Consider the following 21,622-nt stretch of genomic DNA (forward strand, 5'->3'; position numbering starts at 1 on the left):
TATCCTAGGTTTTCACAAGAACCTAGGTTCTTATTTGAAAACCTAGGTTCTCATGAGAGCCTAGGTTCTCATTTAAAAACCTAGGTTCTCATGAGAACCTAGGTTCTCATTCTGAGAACCTAGGTTCTCATGAGAAACCTAGTTTCTTGGGATTATGCGTCGAACCGCTTGCCATAGTTCGACGCATAATCTCAAGAAACTAGGTTTCTCATGAGAACCTAGGTTCTCAAAATGAGAACCTAGGTTCTCAGAATGAGAACCTAGGTTCTCGCTTGAAGATTGCACATGGCGTCAAGAACCCAAGTTTTCAAATGAGAACCTAGGTTTTCATGAGAACCTAGGTTCTTATTTGAAAACCTAGGTTCTCATGAGAACCTAGGTTCTGATTTGGAAACCTAGGTTTTCATGAGAACCTAGGTTCTCAGAATGAGAACTACTAGGTTCTCATGAGAAACCTAGTTTCTTGGGATTATGCGTCTAACTGCTTGCCATATCCGTTGTTTTCATTTGGGAACCATAGGTTCTCTGAGAACCTAGGTTCTCTGAGAACCTAGGTTTTCAGAAAACCTAGGTTCTCTTGAGAACCTAGGTTCTCATAATGAGAACCAAGGTTCTCAAAGAACCTAGGTTCTCATGAGAACCTAGGTTCTTTGAAAACCTAGGTTCTCTGAGAACCTAGGTTCTCTGAAAACCTAGGTTCTCTGAAAACCTAGGTTCTCTGAGAACCTAGTTTCTCAGAGAACCTAGGTTCTCAGAGAACCTAGGTTCCATGAGAACCTAGGTTCTCTGAGAACCTAGGTTTTCAGATCCCTAGGTTTTCAGAATTACGCGTCGGACGGCGTAAACTTGCTCGTTAGGAATACGGGACACATTATTCAGGGCGCAGGATCAATGGGGTTCACATATTATTACACACGGGCTGGACAGAATGAAAACACGCCGTTAAGAACTTTATTTTTGCAGATATCTCAAGTTATTGAAATATGTTGGCAAAGTCTTTAGCGCATAAGTTTTTCTTGCAATGTTGCCGATATCTTACGATTGAATAATACATTATTACACATAATCAATAGAGATAAAACTTTATACCATAATGATTGCTTTCTACATGTAGGTCACAGACATTCTTAAAATAGAAAACTGTACCGTACAGTCGTTTGAGGCCCGAACAAGGGAACTGAATATTTGAAACTCATTCAATTCTGTAACAATGTATTATGTAACGATTGATCTGAATTTTTAGTCTCAAAATAATATTAACAATTAAAGATGTATTTCATAAACAGTTCAATTTTTTATTAACGTGTTCAGACCAATGTCGACCGATTACTTTACTAATTTCATTCCTCAAGAACACCCATGCACGGAAACATGAACAAGAAGCGGTCACCGACGGCTAATGCCTGTTGTCACAAATATTCAACAGATAAGTTTCGTAGAATATTACTGAGCATTGTCTGAACATTGTTCAGAAAATGCTCTTGGGGAGAAACATTCACGGTTTCACGCCTATTTCTATTCATTTTACACATATGCCGCCAGCGTGTACCAAGCAATGGGAGACAACTGGAGGTTAATTATGGCAAGCGGTTCGACGCATAATCCCAAGAAACTAGGTTTCTCATGAGAACCTAGGTTCTCATGAGAACCTAGGTTTATGAAATCCCAAGAAACCAGGTTTCTCACGAGAACCTAGTTTCTCATGAGAACCTAGGTTCTCATGAGAACCAAGGTTTATGAAATCCCAAGAAACCAGGTTTCTCATAAAAACCTAGGTTCTCATTTGAAAACCTTGGTTTACGCTTGAGAACCTAGGTTCTCATGAGAAACTAGGTTTTTCATGAGAACCTAGGTTCTCATAGACACATAGAACTTAGGTTCTCATGAGAACCTAGGTTCTCATGAGAACCTAGGTTCTCATTCTGAGATCTTAAGTTCTCGTTTGGTATCCTAGGTTTTCACAAGAACTTAGGTTCTCATTTGAAAACCTAGGTTCTCATGAGAACCAAGGTTCTCATTTGAAAACCTATGTTCTCATGAGAACCTAGGTTCTCATGAGAAACCTAGTTTCTTGGAACCGCTTGCCATAGATTTAAGCCATGTGCTTAAGACTGGTGCCCGCAGTGTTTGTGATATCGATGAAATTGTAAAAATTGAGGTTTACTTTTTGGCATTCATTTTTGTTTTTATAGTTATGTGTCGTTTTATTTTTATATTTATTTATGTACGCATATTAAAATTGTGTTGTAGACTGACGCCCGTCATGTTCATTATATCAATGTAATAATAAAATATTAAAATTTGCAGTGAACGTTTTGCATTCAGTATTGTGTTATATTTATTTTTCGTTTTGTGATTATTTACTTACACTTAATTAACTTACATATATGGTTCATACTCTATCACATTTTATCACACTTATTGGTCGATATTACATTATATTTAATTATAGAAATATGAGTGCACCTGTAAAGTTTTGACGATAAATCGTACAAAACTTATTTCCAACGGGGTCCATTGTTGTTGTTGAAACATGTATTCATGTTACTATTATTTTGTTATTTTTATATAATGTACATCAATTTTCATTAATAAACATACAATAAACATGAAATCAAAGAATAAAGTTTATGTATTTTGGTCAATTAATAATAACTCTTACCTAGTACACCAATGACAGGTAAAAAGTTATTTTAGTAATCTAATAGAGAGCTTACCGTAAAAACACCGTTATGCAGTTCTCTTCCCAACAAACATAATTGCGTCCGACCGTAAGTTAAACGCAGCCGATATCGAAAATACAAACTCCAATCATATCATAGTGAAACATAATTTCAAGACAAACAGGGTAAAAACATACCAACTGATGTGTTTTATATGATAAAGTTCATTTTTTAATTGAAATGCAAACACTTAATGCACCGATGTGCCGTACCACAAGGCTACTACATATTTGTACACAATCGGAACCGGAACGAATAAGTTACATGGCAGATGTTTCGGATATATATATATATATATATATATATATATATATATATATATATATATATATATATATATATATATATATATATATATATATATATATATATACTAATACACAGTGTCTGTTACGCGGTCTCGGTAGTTTTCAGACTATACGTAAGGGGTCAATATTAAAAACGGGGTCTGTATACAACCCCGCGTTCTAGGCACGTTTAATTACAATGAGGGGGGGGGGTGTAGGGGAGGTAATGCAATCAAATGTCACAATAAGGTCTTATATCGAAAATCACAATCACGTCCGAAATTTAAATTTTGTATACCTCGCAATTAATGTTGCTATATATTTCCTTGTTGAAGTTATTGTTTAACTGTCCAAAAGTATCTATGTGCAGCAGATTTTCTTTGTTAATAGTTGAAGTTGAAGTCGTGTCGACTGTTATTGTTGATGGTTGAAGAGGGTATATACCGGTTTTTGAAAAAGTTGAGATGAGGTTGTCTGGTGAAATGCCCTTGTTGTACGCTTTGCTTGATACAGTATCAACATTATATCTATCCACCTATTGACCTGGGTGCAGCTTGGCACTTTCTGTAGTAGGTGTTGTTGAAGGGACCGAAACATCATACACCCAGAGGCTGGGTGACATACGATGTGTGTGTCGGGAAAACCAAAAAACAAATATTACTTTGTTTTCTACATTCAGCCAGTGTGAGATTAATGTGAGACTAATCACATCAAAGAATACCATCACAGGTTTCGGATTATTGCATGGAGCATGCCGCTTAAAATCATTTTTCAGGTAGTGGAGGAACACATCAGAGTTATACCTGCCAGATTCGATTATCGTTCCAGCTTATCCCGGGAAGGAGCCATCTACATGTAAGATGTCATCTCTACAGCGTTGACATGGGAATATGTAGAATCGGGGTAATCTTATTCCTGAAGCACTGCCACCAGCTATGATCATGACATTTGTATCTCTCGCTGACGTAACTGAGTAAACTGTCTGATCTTTCATGCAAACAATTTTTCCATGATTGCGCTCCATCATCAAGCCCGTTTCATCAGTGTTCCACAATATTTGAGACTTACCACTGATGTTGTTTGCGTCCGTTGCTTTCTTCAGCTTAGAAAAATATGATTCTATAACTTCAGCTGGAGTACATTTTGCCCTTACCATTGATAGTTTCTGATGCTTTGCCAGAAAAACATGGGTTGCGACGTATAAACTGATGTACCATGTATCATTAAGGAGCAACGTCAATGGCCAGTCTCAGAAAACCTTGAATAGCCGTACCCTTCTTGCTCATGTATTCCACATGACCTACCAGTTGGGCCTCCTCCTCCTTAATACAAACCCTAAGCCACAAAACAGATTATCAGGTTGATTTTCTAGTGTCCTGTCTCTCGGTACTCTCGGGTATTACATATACCCGTACAGCCTTGTAGACTGACATCCCATTTTCTCTGACGTCATGGTAAGCATTTTCCAGGAATGTATAATCATATTGCCGTCTCTAAGTTTAAATGTTGTGATGGTGGGCAACTTAAAATAAAAATGTATTAATCAGAAAAACCAAATAAAATATCCGATAAAAAATCAACACTTTATTTCAATTGACTGGTATGAAGTTTAAGCGAGTAATCGTAATCGTAGTAGCATGCCAATATAGGTATCAATATAGTGCCGTCTAGCGCGCACCGCCGTGTGACGTCAGTTTACTAAGTAATGTTTCCATTTGATGAAATAGCTATCGAAAATCGTGATATACTTTCTCAATCCTTAACAAAAAACGCATGCAACTGTGCACGATTTTGTGAATGACATCGTAATTAGTTATAAAATAGAACTTAACCATAGATTAGCTATTTCTCGGATTGTTGTGTAATAAATACCGTGTGAATAAACAATCAACACCGGAACTAATAGGCTATGTGGCAGATATTTGTATGTCCCAGATCGTTGTGTAAATGTACATTGGCTGTTGATCGAGGAATTAATTTAAAATGAACTTGATACGAAAACGACATATCAACCGCTAAAGTAAATATTTTAAAGACTAGCTCGGTTGTAGAGCGCCAAACTACAAATCTGAGGATCACGGTCCGATACCCGGCCCGATCACATATCTAGCGTTGTGGTTTGTCATGTAATCGTTTCTAGGGCAATTCTACTCCTACATCTGATTCAAGGAGGAAAGTTGGCATTTAGAGGCAAAAGTACGTGCGCTTAAGAACCGGGTACCCAGCTAGCTAAAAAGGTAAAAGTTGCTTAACTGACCGCAGTGATATGACTAAAATACTGTTTAAAATGCGAAAACTCCTAATAAATAAACAAACCAATAAAAAACACGACAACTACATATACATCGATATAGTATATGATGAACATTGAACAACTCAAATAGATGTGCGTACGCTGAAGGGAATATATGTCGCTGTATTAACCGCAGCACCAATTCAAACTTAAATAATACAGCAGATATTTGCCATTGTTTGTAAGTGCTCACAATACCGGGAGCTTTATGACATATATGTATAAGGGTATATGATGGGTGTCTATGGGAGGACTAAACCAGTGTGTGGTTCGCGATATTCATATCATAATTATTATTTCGTTATTACATAATATCATATATGTCACAAACATGTATGTAGTATAGCTAATGATATAGCGATTTACAAGAATACGTTTGCGGTGCATTAAGTATATTTTTAAAGTAGGATATAATGCGTTTATAATTAAACGTTTAACAAATACCCACTGTGTGTTTATATTGTAAATATTTATTGCAGAAGTTTGTTATAACTTGACAGTTGACTACTAGTATGATACTACTCTAAAACGCATTAACAAACGAATTAACGTGTTAAGTAAAGCTAAATATACGCAACTGCGTAATGCACATTAGCTGTCAAAAAATGCGTTTGACTGAACAAAAACAGCAGCCAACGCAACTGTACGAATACGAAATGTGCAGGAACAAAACAGTATGCATACGCTTTGCCTCATAAATGCGCATCAGTCAATTTATATATATCACGAAAACAAAATTCCAATATCCGTTAAGTTTATTTAATTAACGATAAAAATATCATTCATGATTCTTAGGTATTTCATGTTCTGGTCAAGACCAGGGAGTCTTTGATATCAGGGTGATTAGCGTCGCTTAGTACTGTTGCAGACCCCCATTGTAGGCCATTATACAGTTCAGAATTCACTGATAGAACATGTTAATATATAACATATTGCTAATTGTATTGTAATATAAAACAGAGTTTAAAATACAGGAACGTAGTCAGCTTTAATGGAATTTTCTAATGCATTTCCCTTTTTTTAACAAAATTGTCATAATATTGCGTACGAGTTTGTTTGTGAAAAAAAGAAATGTTGGATTAAGAGATTTTTGTAGTTATATAACAATAAAAAATCTACTCATTTTCCTAATCAAACAAAAATCATCACGGTTTTGAATTGTTTTTTTATTTGATTGTAATGTATTGTTTACTTGCCTTCAATTTAAGATTTTAAGTGATTTTCTCGTATGAAAATATTTCTGAAGTTTCAGTTCGCCTAGATTAAAGCGTTTGTAATCATGCGCGCATAAAATTATGCGCATTATTGCCTGAATCGCGTCTTACTTATGCACGTGTACATATTGTCTACATACATGTACCGTATACACGAATAAGCAGCGATACCTTTGAAATTCGCCCGTTATTTATTTACCACAGGGTACTGGATTTTTAAGACAGCCGGAGAATATCATGACTGGCAATATCCATACGGTTGTTTAGAGTATTCTAGTTAACAAACAGGTTGTGTTTCTACAACATTTAATGGTTCGATTGAGGTGCTGTATGTATTCTTGACATTTTGAAATATTGTTATCATATAATAATACTAGTTGAACTTTTAACACTATCAATTCAAACATATTATGCAGGAGAGATAATCATTCAGGAGATATGTGTCGAATTTAAAATATAGATACTGTGTTGTGCTAATGGGTCAACGCATCCAAAATATCCTATAGTATATATTATATATTCCTAAATGTGTTGATATGATTCATAGCATAGTAAAATGGCCAACTTTTGTTAAAGATTTTATATTTCAGAACATGTTGTCCTAGTCAATACTTAAATTGGGTTTATTACATACATTTGCACAATTTTTGTTTCTTATCTACGAACTTGCAATGGTTATTTAATCTAATACCACATAACTGAATGCCGCTTAAATAAAGTTCAATAGGACTTGGGTTAGGTTGATGCAAATCTTTACTAATCTGATACATGTTGTGAACACAATACTTCCTCATACAGTGTTTTCCAACGAATTGTAGTAGAACAATACACATTATAGCATCGTTCTGGTTAAAAAGATGCATAATGCATAAGCGTATAGTTTCGTCGAAGATTAGACAGGCTATTCAATGACGGCACTTTCCGCCTAGAATGGATTTTCGTATAAAGGTTACGCATGCGCAATTAATTTCCTTCTATATTATATATAAAATAGTTGAAGTTCGATATCAATTTTTACCATGACCAAGCGTTTCAGCACTATATCATCATACATCATTGGAAAGATAAGTGCATAATCTTTTGAAAAAAAAATGCATGTCATCAAATTCTATGTGTTGTAACTCAAAATATTTACCTTAGAATAGGCAAACCAGTTTTGAAAGATATGGAGGCGACCATTTTGGGCTAAAACAGTATGACCTACTTTCAAAGCCTGAAACCATCAACAGAAAAAGTAGAGCACAAAATGGCTTTTTTTCTTATTGCTTACAAATATACCTTCAAATTGATACCAAAACATTCCATTTGCGATGTATTTTACAAATCCTATGCAGCATGCACTGAACAACGTGTACTAAGTATCAAACTGACTGCATGTAACCCTGCAAACAGGAGTTCCGGTTTGGGGATATGTGACCTATAAAAGAGACTTATTTATACAAACAAAATCCTTATAAGCAGAAAGTGGGGTCCCTGATTAGGATGTGTGAACTACACAGGTTAATTTAGAACGACATTATACGCACATGCACCGAAAGAGGCTAAAATATACAAATATAAAAACACCGTTATATGCTCATTATACCGATGGTTTAACAAAATAAAGAGGTATACTAATATATAAAATAAACATCGCACTCTTACGCCTGTAAAATAACTAATTTTTGGATGTTCTAAAACCTCTCATAATTATATGTTATTGTTTGTTGGTCGTAATTTTAAGTCTACACCTACATTCCATAAGAAAAGTGGAAGTTTAAACGCGTCTTACATTTGCTCCTTTAGTTTTGATAAACTCAGAAAAATATTTAAATTTCTAAATTTGTAGACGCTCTTTATTATTACATATGTGCTATTGTTAGGCTGTCAGTTGAGTTTGTTTATGTACTACGTATTATGTATGACATGAGGCCATGTATACAAAACTAATGTTTAATCAAACGCACTTAAAATATAATGACAATTATTCATTAATAAAACTTTGTTTCCATGTTTCTTCTATGATTCTTCAAAATAATATGTAGTATAAATATCACCTTAACATTATCTAGCAGATTGAGTATAATTAATTATGTGTAACGCTATAGCTTTTGATGGCAAAGTCGTCAGTGTAAGACCATTTATCATATTTCATAGCGTATGTGCAGATAACGGGACTGTTCTGTTTTCTAGCATGGTTTCTATCATTTTCTCGGTTGATGTATGGGGTTACGAAGCAATGTCTTTCAGACGAGGTATACATAATTATTTGATCACAACACTTGTTTACAAATATAAGCGCAATAATTACAAATAGCGGTCAGGGAATAGGAACCTAGCAGCTTAAAGCAACGCCATAAAAGAATATATATTTGAATATTGACGCGTTTATGACATCGTACAGTTTATTGGCAAAAAAGCAGAGTCAATTACTTTGATACACTACACCATGTTATTGTCAGTATATAGTATTGAAATCGATAAACGAACACAGTTTCGTTAAGTAAAAATGGACGAAAATTAGTAACAATAACAATCATCTTAAATAATTGAAAAATAAATTAATGACATCTTCGTTAAAACAGGAAGATAGTTTACTCGCCATTTTAAGTATAATTTTCCAGTGCCTTGTTTTTATTTGCCTTAAGCACATCCTCCAAAAGCTTTACTAAAAGTTAACTATAATTAAAACGGATATCTGGGCGTCATGAACGTTACACATGTAGACAAATGCGTTCTCACATGGATGCATGTATTAAAATTCCGCTTAACTAAGCAGCGACTATACAATGCCAAACATAATTTCATATGGTAACAACACCCACCACTACAGTTTTCAAAACAAATTATCCTTCACGGCTCGTTCTTACAGCTACTTCAATAGTCAACCTAAGACAATACCACTTGGGGCTTCTACTGTTTTTATCCCTCAGCTTACCCGATTGTTTCTACGCTGATTTCCTAGATTAGAACTGTCTTATTTTATATGCATTACATGCACACTAACAAAGAGTTTCGCGTCTCAAATAAATTATAAAGACTAGCTGTTTTTAAAACTAAAGTCAGTTACATATAGTTATATTATTTTCGAGCAACGAAGAGTCTTTTACCTTTCAGCATCCTGCTTGACGTGTGGGTAGTCGGCTTTAGTGCACTTTACAGACCATTAATACATGTATGCGGAAATGATAGAGACAGAATTAGCATACACGTCATAAGAGATTCGTGCCTTGTCTTGCACAGTCAATAAGCTTAAATGTTGAAGTTTAAGATAAAGTGTAACGTGTTCGTCGTTTCTTCGGGATATATACGGTGGCTCCAAATACCAGTGGTATGTTTCACCACACAGCTTTTCCTGGGGCTTTCCTTATCCGTTTGATTAGATAATCAACTGCCTCAATTAAGACTGGAATCAATGAATATTTACACTATAAATGATTTGTATTTTTTGTATCATTGGTATGATGAACGTTTAATCACTTTACAAGTCGGTTTTGTATGCCATGAATGACTTGGGTTGACTTGGGTCAACTTGGGTTGACTTAGGTGTCTATGGTTGGCTTGGGTCGATTTGGGTTGACTAGGGTCAATTGGGTTGGCTCGGTTCGACTTGGGTCGTCTTGAGTTGACTTGGGTTGACTTGAGTTGACTTGGGTCGACTTGGGATGACTTGGGTCACCAAGGGTGACTTGAGATGACTTGGGTCGCCTCGGGTGTCTTGGGTGACTTGAGTCACCTCGGGTTTCTTGGGTGACTTGGGTCACCTTGGGTGTCTTACACCTATAGCAACGAGTCTGCAGTGTCTCCCCTCTGCGTTACGCAAGGAAGACAATCGGTCAGTGTTGTACAAGCGACAATAAGAAGCTTGACAGACTAAGGCTGACCTACGAGACCTGATACGTGCACTAACTGGAATGGAAACCTGTGACCCGGACTTATATATGAGTCTCAAGCTACCCAGCAAGCTATGGTATGTTATGCGCAAAGTTGCTTGGGTCACCCCCACTCAATCAGCATCCCAAAACACAGAAATGTCCCTTGCTTAGGCTGACCTAAGAGACCAGAAACGTGCACTGACTTATATTACCAAAGGAGACCTGTGCCCGGACTAGTATGAGCCTCAAGCTTACCCAGCAAGCTATGGTATGTTATGCGCAAAGTTGCCTGGGTCACCCCCACTCAAAAGGCATCCAAAGTCACAGATACTACCAATGGTATATGGTCTCTAATTACTGTAACGTATTAAACGTTGTGAACTGTTCGACGATCGAACGCAGACTGACTGCTCCCCATAAGAGAAGCGCTTTATATACTAATATATATATATATATATATATATATATATATATATATATATATATATATATATATATATATATATATATATATATATATATATACCGCGTGAACCGCTTGCTAAAAACATCAACCTACTATTTCATTTCATGTAAACACAACCCTACCGTTTCAAACAGTAATTATATAATACTGTGGCTATATTATGAAATACATATTGTGCATCTTAATAACCGACTTGTATTATTAAATCATCAAATTATGTACATAGAAATACAATGATCAATACAAAATACACACGCTATTTGCGTGGAACTTACCGAATAGTTGAATGCTTGCCCGCGGGAAATGTACTTTCGTTTTGGTCTAAATAATAGGAAAGAACTCAAAGAATAATGAACCTAAAGGTTTAAGTACCGACTAAAATCGTCACAAAAGAACATCATCTGCATCCATGATATCAAATATAGTTCTAAAATAAGATCCGTTAAATTGTGTTGTTTTTGATTGAGTTCGTACATAACAACCACTTTTTGAAAATATTTTGTCGAGATGTTTCTCTTTGTATCACGTATTCGTACGCCCGCGTGGGATCGACCTTGCTTATTATTTTAATTAAAAAACACATATATGTTTTGCAACATTCTTAGTGTTTACTCTTCAAATTTCAGATTGGTTTATGAATCAAATTTTAAAAAAAATGCACATTATAAAACGGTTTTCATAAAGTGATGTCATTTTGATAATGATAAGATGTTTTAATCGGTACAATTTTGGAACATTTGGTTTACTCGTACATTTGTCATTTCTTCATGACAAAAAAGACACATCTTCAATGGCTAGTCGTTGGCGAAAATTTTTACACATGTTTTTAGCATCGTTTCCCCTGAGCGAGGCACATACTTATGTTGTGGTATTAACACAATCGCTCGATGCGAATAATGCAAATGTATTTACAAAATTAAGGGTTAAACAAAGGACACAAACGATCGCAATCGTACTTCTGTAAGGCACAAACAACTTATTATGATTGTTAGGCGCTCTATATCCTGTCATATTTACATATATTATTGTTTTGCTCTAATTTATGGCAATGTGAAGTCTGCAAGTATATTCTACAAACAAAGGGGAAATACATTCAACCCATTGTTCGCTACGTTACTTTAAATATAGAGCATATTTAAATGTCTGTGCTTTTGTAATCTTTTATATCTTTACACATGTATTATTGTTTGGTTTTAATTGAATGCACTTTAAAGTTTACAACAGTTACTGCATTCAACAAACAACGTGGGTGTTTATTTAAACGAGCATATTTTTGCTACTTCACTTTGAATACACGGCAAAATAGAGCCATTTCCGATAACAGCCATCACGTGTTACATAAAATGTGTTAAATGTGTGGTTCTTTGAAACTCATTCGCTATACAAAATACGTTTTATATATCAAATGAGACCATATTTGGTAAACTATTTTTAATCAATCGCTTGTTAAATTTCATTAAAAACTTTACAATTATTGAACACTTTAGCAATGTGTACTCTCCTTAGATGTTGTATGCTTTTTATGTAAACATACACTTATCGCCTACCACATTTAGAATAATTAATTATGTGTGACGCTATGAAAGGCAGACATTTAGATAGTAATACCTACAACATAGAACCTCTTATCACATTTTAAAACATATTTGTGGATAACATAACTGCGCTGTTTTCTAGCATGGTACATGTATAACATTTTCTCAGAACGTTACAATGTCGTTTAGAGAAAAAAAATCGCTGAATACACAATTATTTGTCAAAAGCACTTTAAAAATACAAACATACTAATCACAAAAGAAGTGAGACAACAGAAACACAAAGCTTAAAGCAACACTCAAATAGAAAGCCTCAATAAAATGTTATATCGAAATAAACAAGATTCAAGTTGAAATCGAAAATGGTGGACAATGGAGTCTAATATTGACAAAAAGAGATAATAATTATCATTTTGAATTACTGAAAGACAAGTTAATCCCATCTGATTCGATGAAAAAGTAGATCAAAAAATCGTTATTATTAGTGTTATGTTTTCAGTATCTAGTTTTGATTTGCATTAAGAAGGCTTTTCTAGAAGTACACTATAATTATAACAGGTATCTTGACAACCGCAGTCCAGTGTAACTGTAAACAGATGTATTAAGGTCATGCTGCAGAGTAAACAATGTTAAACTCAGTTAATTCTCTCATTTGTTGCTGTATGTTTATATTATCTCCGGCTGCGAAAAGCCGTGCCACTCAAACACTCACTTTCTTGCGACTGGTCAGTGCTCACTGTTTATCAAGTGCCAGGTTTCACTATGAATGTTCATTATTGCAATATCTTTGGAAAGCCAAGTTCAATGTCAAAAGGTTGTATAAGGGTCAATACTGGTACAGATATTAAAAATGTGTTTTTTATTTATATAATCAGTAGGTGTTAATTTGAGTTTTTGGATAATAATGATATGGGTTTCTCTGTAATAATGTGTTGGCAACCAATGTTTCAAACGGAAAACAAGGGTTATTCTAATTGCATTAAGTCAGTTACAGAATAATTGTTATTTTTGGGGAAAAAAACACACAATCTTATGTTGCCCTATGATTGAGAGAGCCTTGATTGATAAACTAAACTAAAGGTCGCCGTGGTGTAATGGATATGGTGTCCGCCTTGCGACCGGGAGGTCACGGGTTCGATCCCCACCGTGGGAGCGTTCTTTAGATTTCCCCCAAAGACACCAAGTACTGGTTCTAGGCCCAGGAAACGGACTCGAGAGCGTTTATATAAGCCTAAGGCTTTCGACGCAATCGAGCTAAAATAAATAGGTTTAAATTAAATTAAACTAAACTACCCTTCACACTGTTCTGTGAAAGCCTGGAAGCTTGTAATAAATCAGTCTTAAACGCTGACAGTGGTTTCAAAATGTTATACGTTTATGTTTGGAATGTTTTAGAATGACTCAATGTTCTGTAACGTTTGTTTGTTAACGGTAAGATATTTTATTAAAGTATGGAAAAATCGTTAGCTGCATATAAAACAGATGGACGCAACGGTACACTCATTAGTAATAGTAGTATTGTACACTCACTTTTAACATGTATCGCATTTACTGGAACCTTTTCATTAATAAAAAACAATAATGCCTTTATTGTTTTATTATGAATTATATTTTTATATTTGTTAAAAAAAAGAAACAAAAAAACAATATGATCTGTATGTATTATTTTTATTGTTTCGGCGACGACGGGCCTAAAAATATATTTTCATTTATTTTAGAAAGCTAAAAATGATAGGAGGCGATCTTCAGAAAATGCATCAATATTGTGTCTTGAATAAACGGGTTTTTCATTATAACATTCTTCACGCCTACTGTGAAAAAACATAACAATCTTCAAGCATTACCATTAACCATTCGGATATTCGTACTGGTAACATTATCGTTTGATAATCAAAGAAATAGAATACTGGGATGCCGGCAATGTTCTTTACCGACATTATCGCCCTTGTTTTTGCCACACGTCAATCTAATTAGGAAGAAATTCTACACTTATGTTAGAATGAATCACGTTAGAAAAAGGACATATCAAGCGTCAGTAAACACATAACATAGTTAAACAAATTAATATCAGATACTGCAATATTGTGTGCATTTGTTGAATCTTAGTTTAACTTGTTATTGTTATATTTTCTTGTGGCATCTTGTATGTGTCTTAAGAGCGCAGAAATTTGGTTTGTAAAAAACAGAGATGTTGCGTTTAAATATAACAATCAAGGGTGAATAGGTCGAATATCATTTTCTTGGTTTCGTGTTTCGCACCATACTGATTTGTCCCCAGAAAAAATGACACTAAAGTTAAAATCTGTTTGATCGGGGATAACCATGCAGCAGCATCAACTGTCTGATACTTACCCATGCGCTGTTGGTCAATAAAAAAAGTACTAAACGCAAGCACATATTTCGTTTGTCAAACTGTTTTAAGGATTTAAATCATCCAAACTTGTTTAAATATATGCCTTATAGTTCACCAACTATGATGCTGAACATACGAATATTATTTTAAAGCAGAACCAATGTACATAAATTGATGTTTATCAAGTTAAGTATACATAACAAAACGTAGTAATACACTTTTCTCGGCTCGACACACATTGAATTCTAAAATTTAATCGAGTTCAATATCAGTATCGAGTGATGGATCGACTATCGTTCTCGCTTACGCATTTCTGTGCATAACATTAATTAAACTTTCCTGGAAACGAGTGATTTATGACACCAAACACCACCAAACTAAACCTTGAGGTTCTAAGTCTCCGCATGAATAACATTCATAACTAAGAGACATCCGAATGTGATATTTTAATTTGGCACGTATTATAGATTGATCATTTAATTTTAACAAAACATTATACTATAAAAATTAATAGCATACTACTTATACAACTTCGTTTAATAGGCAGTCGGGCCATGTGTGCAAAATATATGCAAGCTTAACAGGTTCTTTTGAGAGTATTTAAAGCCACCATCACTCTGAAACACTTGTCTTGTTTACGAAACATAACATATTTGGAGTGGGAATGTTTGAAAATAATATTAAAGGGAATTATAGGAATTTATAGGCATTGAACGTATTGTGATTCTTGGAAATTCGTCATTACAGCTTTAAATTAATTAATTGATGATTGATTAATGATAACATCGGAACTGAAGAGTTCCAGTGTAAAACAATAATGACACGTAAAAAGAAAAAAAAAGAAAAGATAGTTGTTTCCCTATATGCGCTCGAACCAATGACCTTTAGATTAAAATGCTTTCACCTGAACCACCTGACCAAGCGGACGTCATTTCATGTCGTGATACAAAAAATAACTAAAACAACAGACACACTACACATTATTACATCGTTTTGCGTCATTAATGCTATATTAATGCATTAATGCATTCACTAAATTCAATTATGTGCATTTTTGATAATTGAAACTGGTACAAATTTACTGCGAATGTAGCTGGTTCCTGGTCGGTGTCATGAAATCAAACAGAAGATTGTCTATATTGAACACCAAAGACCTATAAAATGCATTCTATAGGTCTTTGATTGATCGTCATGTTTTTTTCATGGAGCAAGTTTAGTTATGTGTATATCAATAAAAGCAGGAACTAGGGTCGGTTCCGATTACATTTATTTGAGCTTAGCTCTGGGAAAACGGGGTATAATGCCTGTGCGTAAACTGTCGTCAAACACAGTTTCCGCCTAAACTAGATTTCTGCTAAGAAGTGACTTTCTTTAAACGAAAAATATCATAAAAGTGATGTTCTTGTTGTTTGTGAGTTTGTGTGCGTTTTTTCTTTGGCTATTGTCGTGACGTGTTGTTTATTGTATAATTGTCACTTGTCGTAACTGACGTTTTGTAGAACATTCAAGTTGATGTAAGTTTATTTTATTGTGAAGTAATAAATTAAATCCACCTAAACTGACAAGATATTTTACCAAAAATAGCAATGATGTTTATCTCTACAATATAGTCCGTTGATGATCATTTGGAATGAGATTCATCAATCGGTTTGCCTGTTGATTGAATTATCAAGAAACAGTCAATGTTTGCCGCCGGGGCAATATTGGTTTATGCCTTCAACTTATGATAACATAAATTGCGAAACTAACTCAGAAAATCAAATAAAACCAAATATTTACATTTAATTCGCTTATCGAAATGAAAAGTCAATACTGGACGGAAAATGCATATCGTCTACCGAGTAACTCATACTGTTGTGTATGAGTACAGTGTGACAAGTTCGATCTTATTGAGTAAAGGCTGAATGCGCAGATATGCGGATACATTCTACTTGATTTCCGAAATGACTTCACGCTATTGCTCTTGACAGTTGTATCGATATGAGAAGTGTTAATTTGTGTTAATTGAATAGAAAAACTGTATTCCAAGACTCCCGTGGAAACAAACGCAGTAAGTAAGTACAATACAGCATCAGAACTAACTGATTGATGTCAAAGCTTGTCGACATATGCCTTCCGCATAGTGCGCGACTTTCAAATAGAAGTAACCAACGACGACGAGTGTTAGCGGTAAATTTTATAAGCAGACCATATGCACATATATTCTGAAACGAAGGCGACACATTATTTGTGTTTATCTTAAAAGATAATTAGGTAGTATGATTTATGTACATGGTGTTGGTCGTTTTCGATCCATAACCGATGACAATTCATGAGTGATTTAAACAATAAATATCTCTAATAACTGTTCCCACCGATTCCTTACATTTACAAATTACGAATTGTGCGGTTATAACGTCATGTCTCAATAAAAAAAAGTAATTGTTAATTTACAATGATCAGTGAGTGTTTGAAACAGTAAATTACGAGTTGTAAATAACTGATATTTTCCTATGAACGACATGAATGCAGAATATTTAGCAATACATTAATGCATGCAGAAGCAGAATAATGTGAATACATGAATAAACCCCGTGTAACATTTTACTTTATGAGATCAATTCAATTAAATTAATAAGAAAACTTTTACTTCCCAAACTGAAGTTAGTTAATACTTGACAAACGTTATGCTTTATATAGTTAACCATGTGTGTAAATGTAAATTAAATTGGGAATGGTGCAATATAAAAAAATTAGAAGAACATTTGACTTATAATTAATAACATTCCTGATATATCAACACTCTACGGAGTATTAAATGTAGTATTCTGCGTAAACACTTTCCCATTATGTCTGATCAAAAATAACACAACTAAGAAAGTAATTAAGAATAATCAATAAACATACGAAATGTCTCTAAAGACACTATCGGACTGAAGCAAAATTGATATGCATGTGTTCATAAGCGATTAAGTCGATGTAATCGTACGACATAAAGAAAGCAATTGCACATAATTTGTATAGAGCTGATCTTATGTTTAGAAGAGAAATTAGCATTTTCAACGGAATATGAATATAAAATGAAGACTCTTCTTCTAGCTTGCAAATTACTGCGAGTGTATAATTGAAAAAGAATTAAAAACTCGTTGTATCATTTGTATATTAAGTAAATCAGTGTAACAAGGTTGTGGTGCTTTTGATTCTTGGCTACAAATGCGTTTGTATTCAATAAATTCAATATTTTCAACAAAATATTCACATCAATTTGAGATGTGTCCATCATTTTATTTATTAATCTCTACCAGACGAATATAAATTGATAAATATATGGGTGTTCGTATAACACAACACATGACACACATACTCTCATAAGCACATTATTCAATTATAAATGAAATAAAAATTAGTAAAGCTGTATTTTCTTGCTAAAATATCGTTGTAAGTAATGAGCAACACCGAGTCTTGCATACAATAGTAATGACTGGCGATGCTTTTTTTATTACAAAAGCATGGACTTGACTATGCGTTCTATGCGTACCAAGCTTTTTAAAATCATAAGCAATCATAGTCGACTATGCAGCATTACCGGTAATTAAAATCACAATTGGCTTTTAAGAAAATAAACGTCAAGAACCCTGCATGTTGTTCTCCATTTGTTATTCTCTATCCACCGATCAATGCGCCAATTTTGTGGTATTAGTGAAATTCCCTAGCATGTGTGGAAACGTTTCTTCCCTGCCTGATGAACAAAGGTCCTATGGTCATAAATCATGTTATTGTAAATAATGCCCTATTTAGCTTGGCTTAAAGAATTGGCACTCATCAGCTTGCAACTGGACAAACACACAATCGTTTATTTGGAAGAGTTAGTTTCATGTGTTGTAGAACTCTACTGAATTCGTGCAGTATTTATATTGCAACATACACTCGTGCGCAAGTCACGGCAAAAAATGCAATGATTCAATAAAATAATAATAATTTGAAAGCCAAGGAAACATAGCAATCATGTCACTAATGAATCAGTCGATCGATCGATCAGCGTGTTCATTCTAACATGTTAACACGTACAAATGTTGCTGAAGATTTCATTAAAAATACATTAATATGAGAAACTATTAAAACAACTCAATGGCTGCATATTATAAATTGATGTTGCTGATGCGGTAATCCAATAATTGCACGTCGCATATACTTTTCCAGTTATGTGAAACAGCGACACGTATGTTCCCTGAACGTCATCGCTAATAACGTTACTTCTAGCAACAAGATTCCAAAGACTGTAATTGTGTTTAATGATGCAGTAAAGCCTCGCATTACTGCCGGAACGTCAAGGAAATAGTACGTTCTCGAAGTCCCTGGTGAAGGCAAACTGATCGCAGATTAATACGAAGATTGTTGTCAATAAAAAGAAACACGTAGTTGTGAAGAAATGCAATGTGGTCACTGTGCTCTTTGGCACTATATGTTGGTGTTTGTGCTGTTATTTTCTCGAAACGTTGTGTTGTAATTACGAATCTACCAATACGTGTTGTTTAATGTTCGATATTTTCCATTAAGCTTTGTAAAACTATTCAAAACTGAATGCGATAAGTACTTCCTAATTTGAAATGCATGAAATTTTTCAATTAAAAATCTGAAAAAAACAGTCATGGTTAAAACAAGTTTTATTTTACAATATACCTTGCGTAGCGAGAAACATGAATAGTACACACACGGAATACATGACACCCATGTATCATACCAATTCAACAAAATATAATAAAAAGACAGATATAATGTCAACATAATTTTAGAGCTTGTTTTAAAAGGTTTTTTACACAATTTGCATATACATCATAATCGTATTGAGGAATAGTTTTACTGCATATACTCTTCCAAAGTAAATTTACTTGTGAATACATTTTACACCGGATTTGATACAAAAATAGATAATACTATTACTTAATCACAGTCTGAGATTTTCATTCGATGCGGTTTGAGGGGTGAATGAAAATTCCGTCGTGAGCGGGCTGTCACAACGCTGGTCCTGACCGGGCTCGCCATACGCCTGGGACTTCTGACGTCGAAAGGAGCTCCGAAACCGCTGAATGTCCTCCGATGAACATTGAGTGTACTCGTAGGTGAAGCCACCAAATATACCTCCGATCAAGGGTCCCACCCAAAACACCTTCAGAGAAAAAAAATATTTGTTTGCTTATATTACTGAAGAATTTTCGATTTAAGTAGAGCAAAGTGAGACTGAATATTATCAATGTATGTTTATATTGTGCAAATGTGGATTTTTGGTTCCTCGTTTATGGGATCATTAAAATGATAAGCAAAAACATGGTAATAATTATCATCATTATGTCGTTACCGTCGTTGTCGACATAATCATAATGATAATTAATCGGAGCTTTCATTATTCATACTTACCCAATGATCCTTCCATTGTTTCGTTATTACTGCGGGACCGAACGAGCGTGCTGGATTCATTCCACATCCCGTATAGTCGAACTGAAAATGCGAGCATGAATTATAAAAGTTAAATCAATTGAAAAAGTATGAACATTTTAATTTCTAGTTTGAAAGAAATAAACTGAAAGGAAATGCTACATTAAGTGCTTTTTTAACATATTTTGTATTCAAGAACGTTTTTGCATTAGTTAATAGGTTTGTTTAAATGAATGTAAATGTCCAATCGTTAAATAAAGCGACGCCCAGGGTTACAATTTTACTCTTTAATAAAAACGTGCAGTGTTGTAGCAATATAATGAAATTCATCACAATGCCATGGAAACTCTTTTGTGAAAGCCTTTGCTCTGCGGGAGGAAACGAAAGATGAAATATTGATACAATGATAGCTAAGACAACCCGAACCTTCCAACCATTTCAAATGAGAAAATATGACAGAATAGCTATAGTTAATTTCGTAAACACGATGATTCGTCAATACTAGCCCGAGACGTTCAATTACAGATTACGGAGCATCAACACTATTTGTTTGCACAAGGGAATGGAAGAGGGCTATGGTTTGTGACTGGCAATAAAAGCAAGCAGTAAGAAAAAATTACACTTTTCTGGAATGGGCGCCTGTTGTATACGAGCTTTAGAAGTAATCGACAAATCATGGTTGTAACATTGGTATCATCGCATCTGACAATTATGTAACAGATCTGTTAATAAAAATAGAACATATTTATTCGATATTGTCATCACGTATAAGGTATAATTAAGACGTCGTTGAAGACAAGGATTGTATTGTATTTTTGTTATAAACGTTGTTATTATGCAGACAACACTAGCAAATCGCTTGAAATAATGACGAAAATAAAGAAACTAATAAAAATACTTTGTTATGTTATACATACCGCAAATAAATGTCCCAAAACCACCGACAAGCCGACCGAAAGTGACCTAGAGCCCATGTCAACACGTTTAGGTTCCAAATTAGCGAAAAATGTGAATACTAGAACAAACGTCACCATGAACTCCACAGCAAAAGCCTGTGCCGGCTTCACGTCATCTTTAATAAACGTCACACCTAAACCACCATGGTACTTATTAGGTGTGGCACCGTACAATATTCCTGCACCAGCTATTGCCCCAAGGCCTTGAGCAAGGATATAGCACACCGTCCTTGCAACTCCGAATTTTCCCGTGGCGAGCAAAGCCATTGTGATCGCAGGATTCATATGGGCGCCACTGATATGACCCACGCAATGCATCAACGTGGCCTCGTCAAGACCAAAGGTCAAGGCCACCTTCAGAAACGTATCATTCGATGGATGGCGAATGTGTGTCAGCGAGCCACATCCTATGAAAACGTAGATCAATGTTACCAAGAACTCGCAGCGAACCGATTTCCAAAACGAAAAGGTCACCAGTTCCTCTTTAAGAGCTTTGAGTCTAGTTTTTATTGACATTGTTTCCCGCTCG

At 34.8% G+C, this 21,622-nt stretch overlaps 1 protein-coding gene across 1 annotated transcript in view; it reads right to left on the reverse strand.

Moving 5' to 3' along the window:
- Positions 1-21,360, reverse strand: part of LOC127845955 (aquaporin-4-like) — a 170,391-nt gene extending 149,031 nt beyond the window's left edge. Inside the window, exons 1-2 of the mRNA XM_052377133.1 lie at positions 21,055-21,360; positions 20,120-20,200 (exon numbers count right to left, since the gene is read on the reverse strand). Coding sequence (XP_052233093.1) covers positions 20,120-20,200; positions 21,055-21,360 — 387 coding nt within the window. The remainder of the gene's footprint in view (positions 1-20,119; positions 20,201-21,054) is intronic.
- Between the last annotated feature and the right edge of the window lie 262 nt (positions 21,361-21,622).

Source organism: Dreissena polymorpha, chromosome 9 (assembly GCF_020536995.1).
Source record: "Dreissena polymorpha isolate Duluth1 chromosome 9, UMN_Dpol_1.0, whole genome shotgun sequence".
NCBI classification, from domain to species: domain Eukaryota; kingdom Metazoa; phylum Mollusca; class Bivalvia; order Myida; family Dreissenidae; genus Dreissena; species Dreissena polymorpha.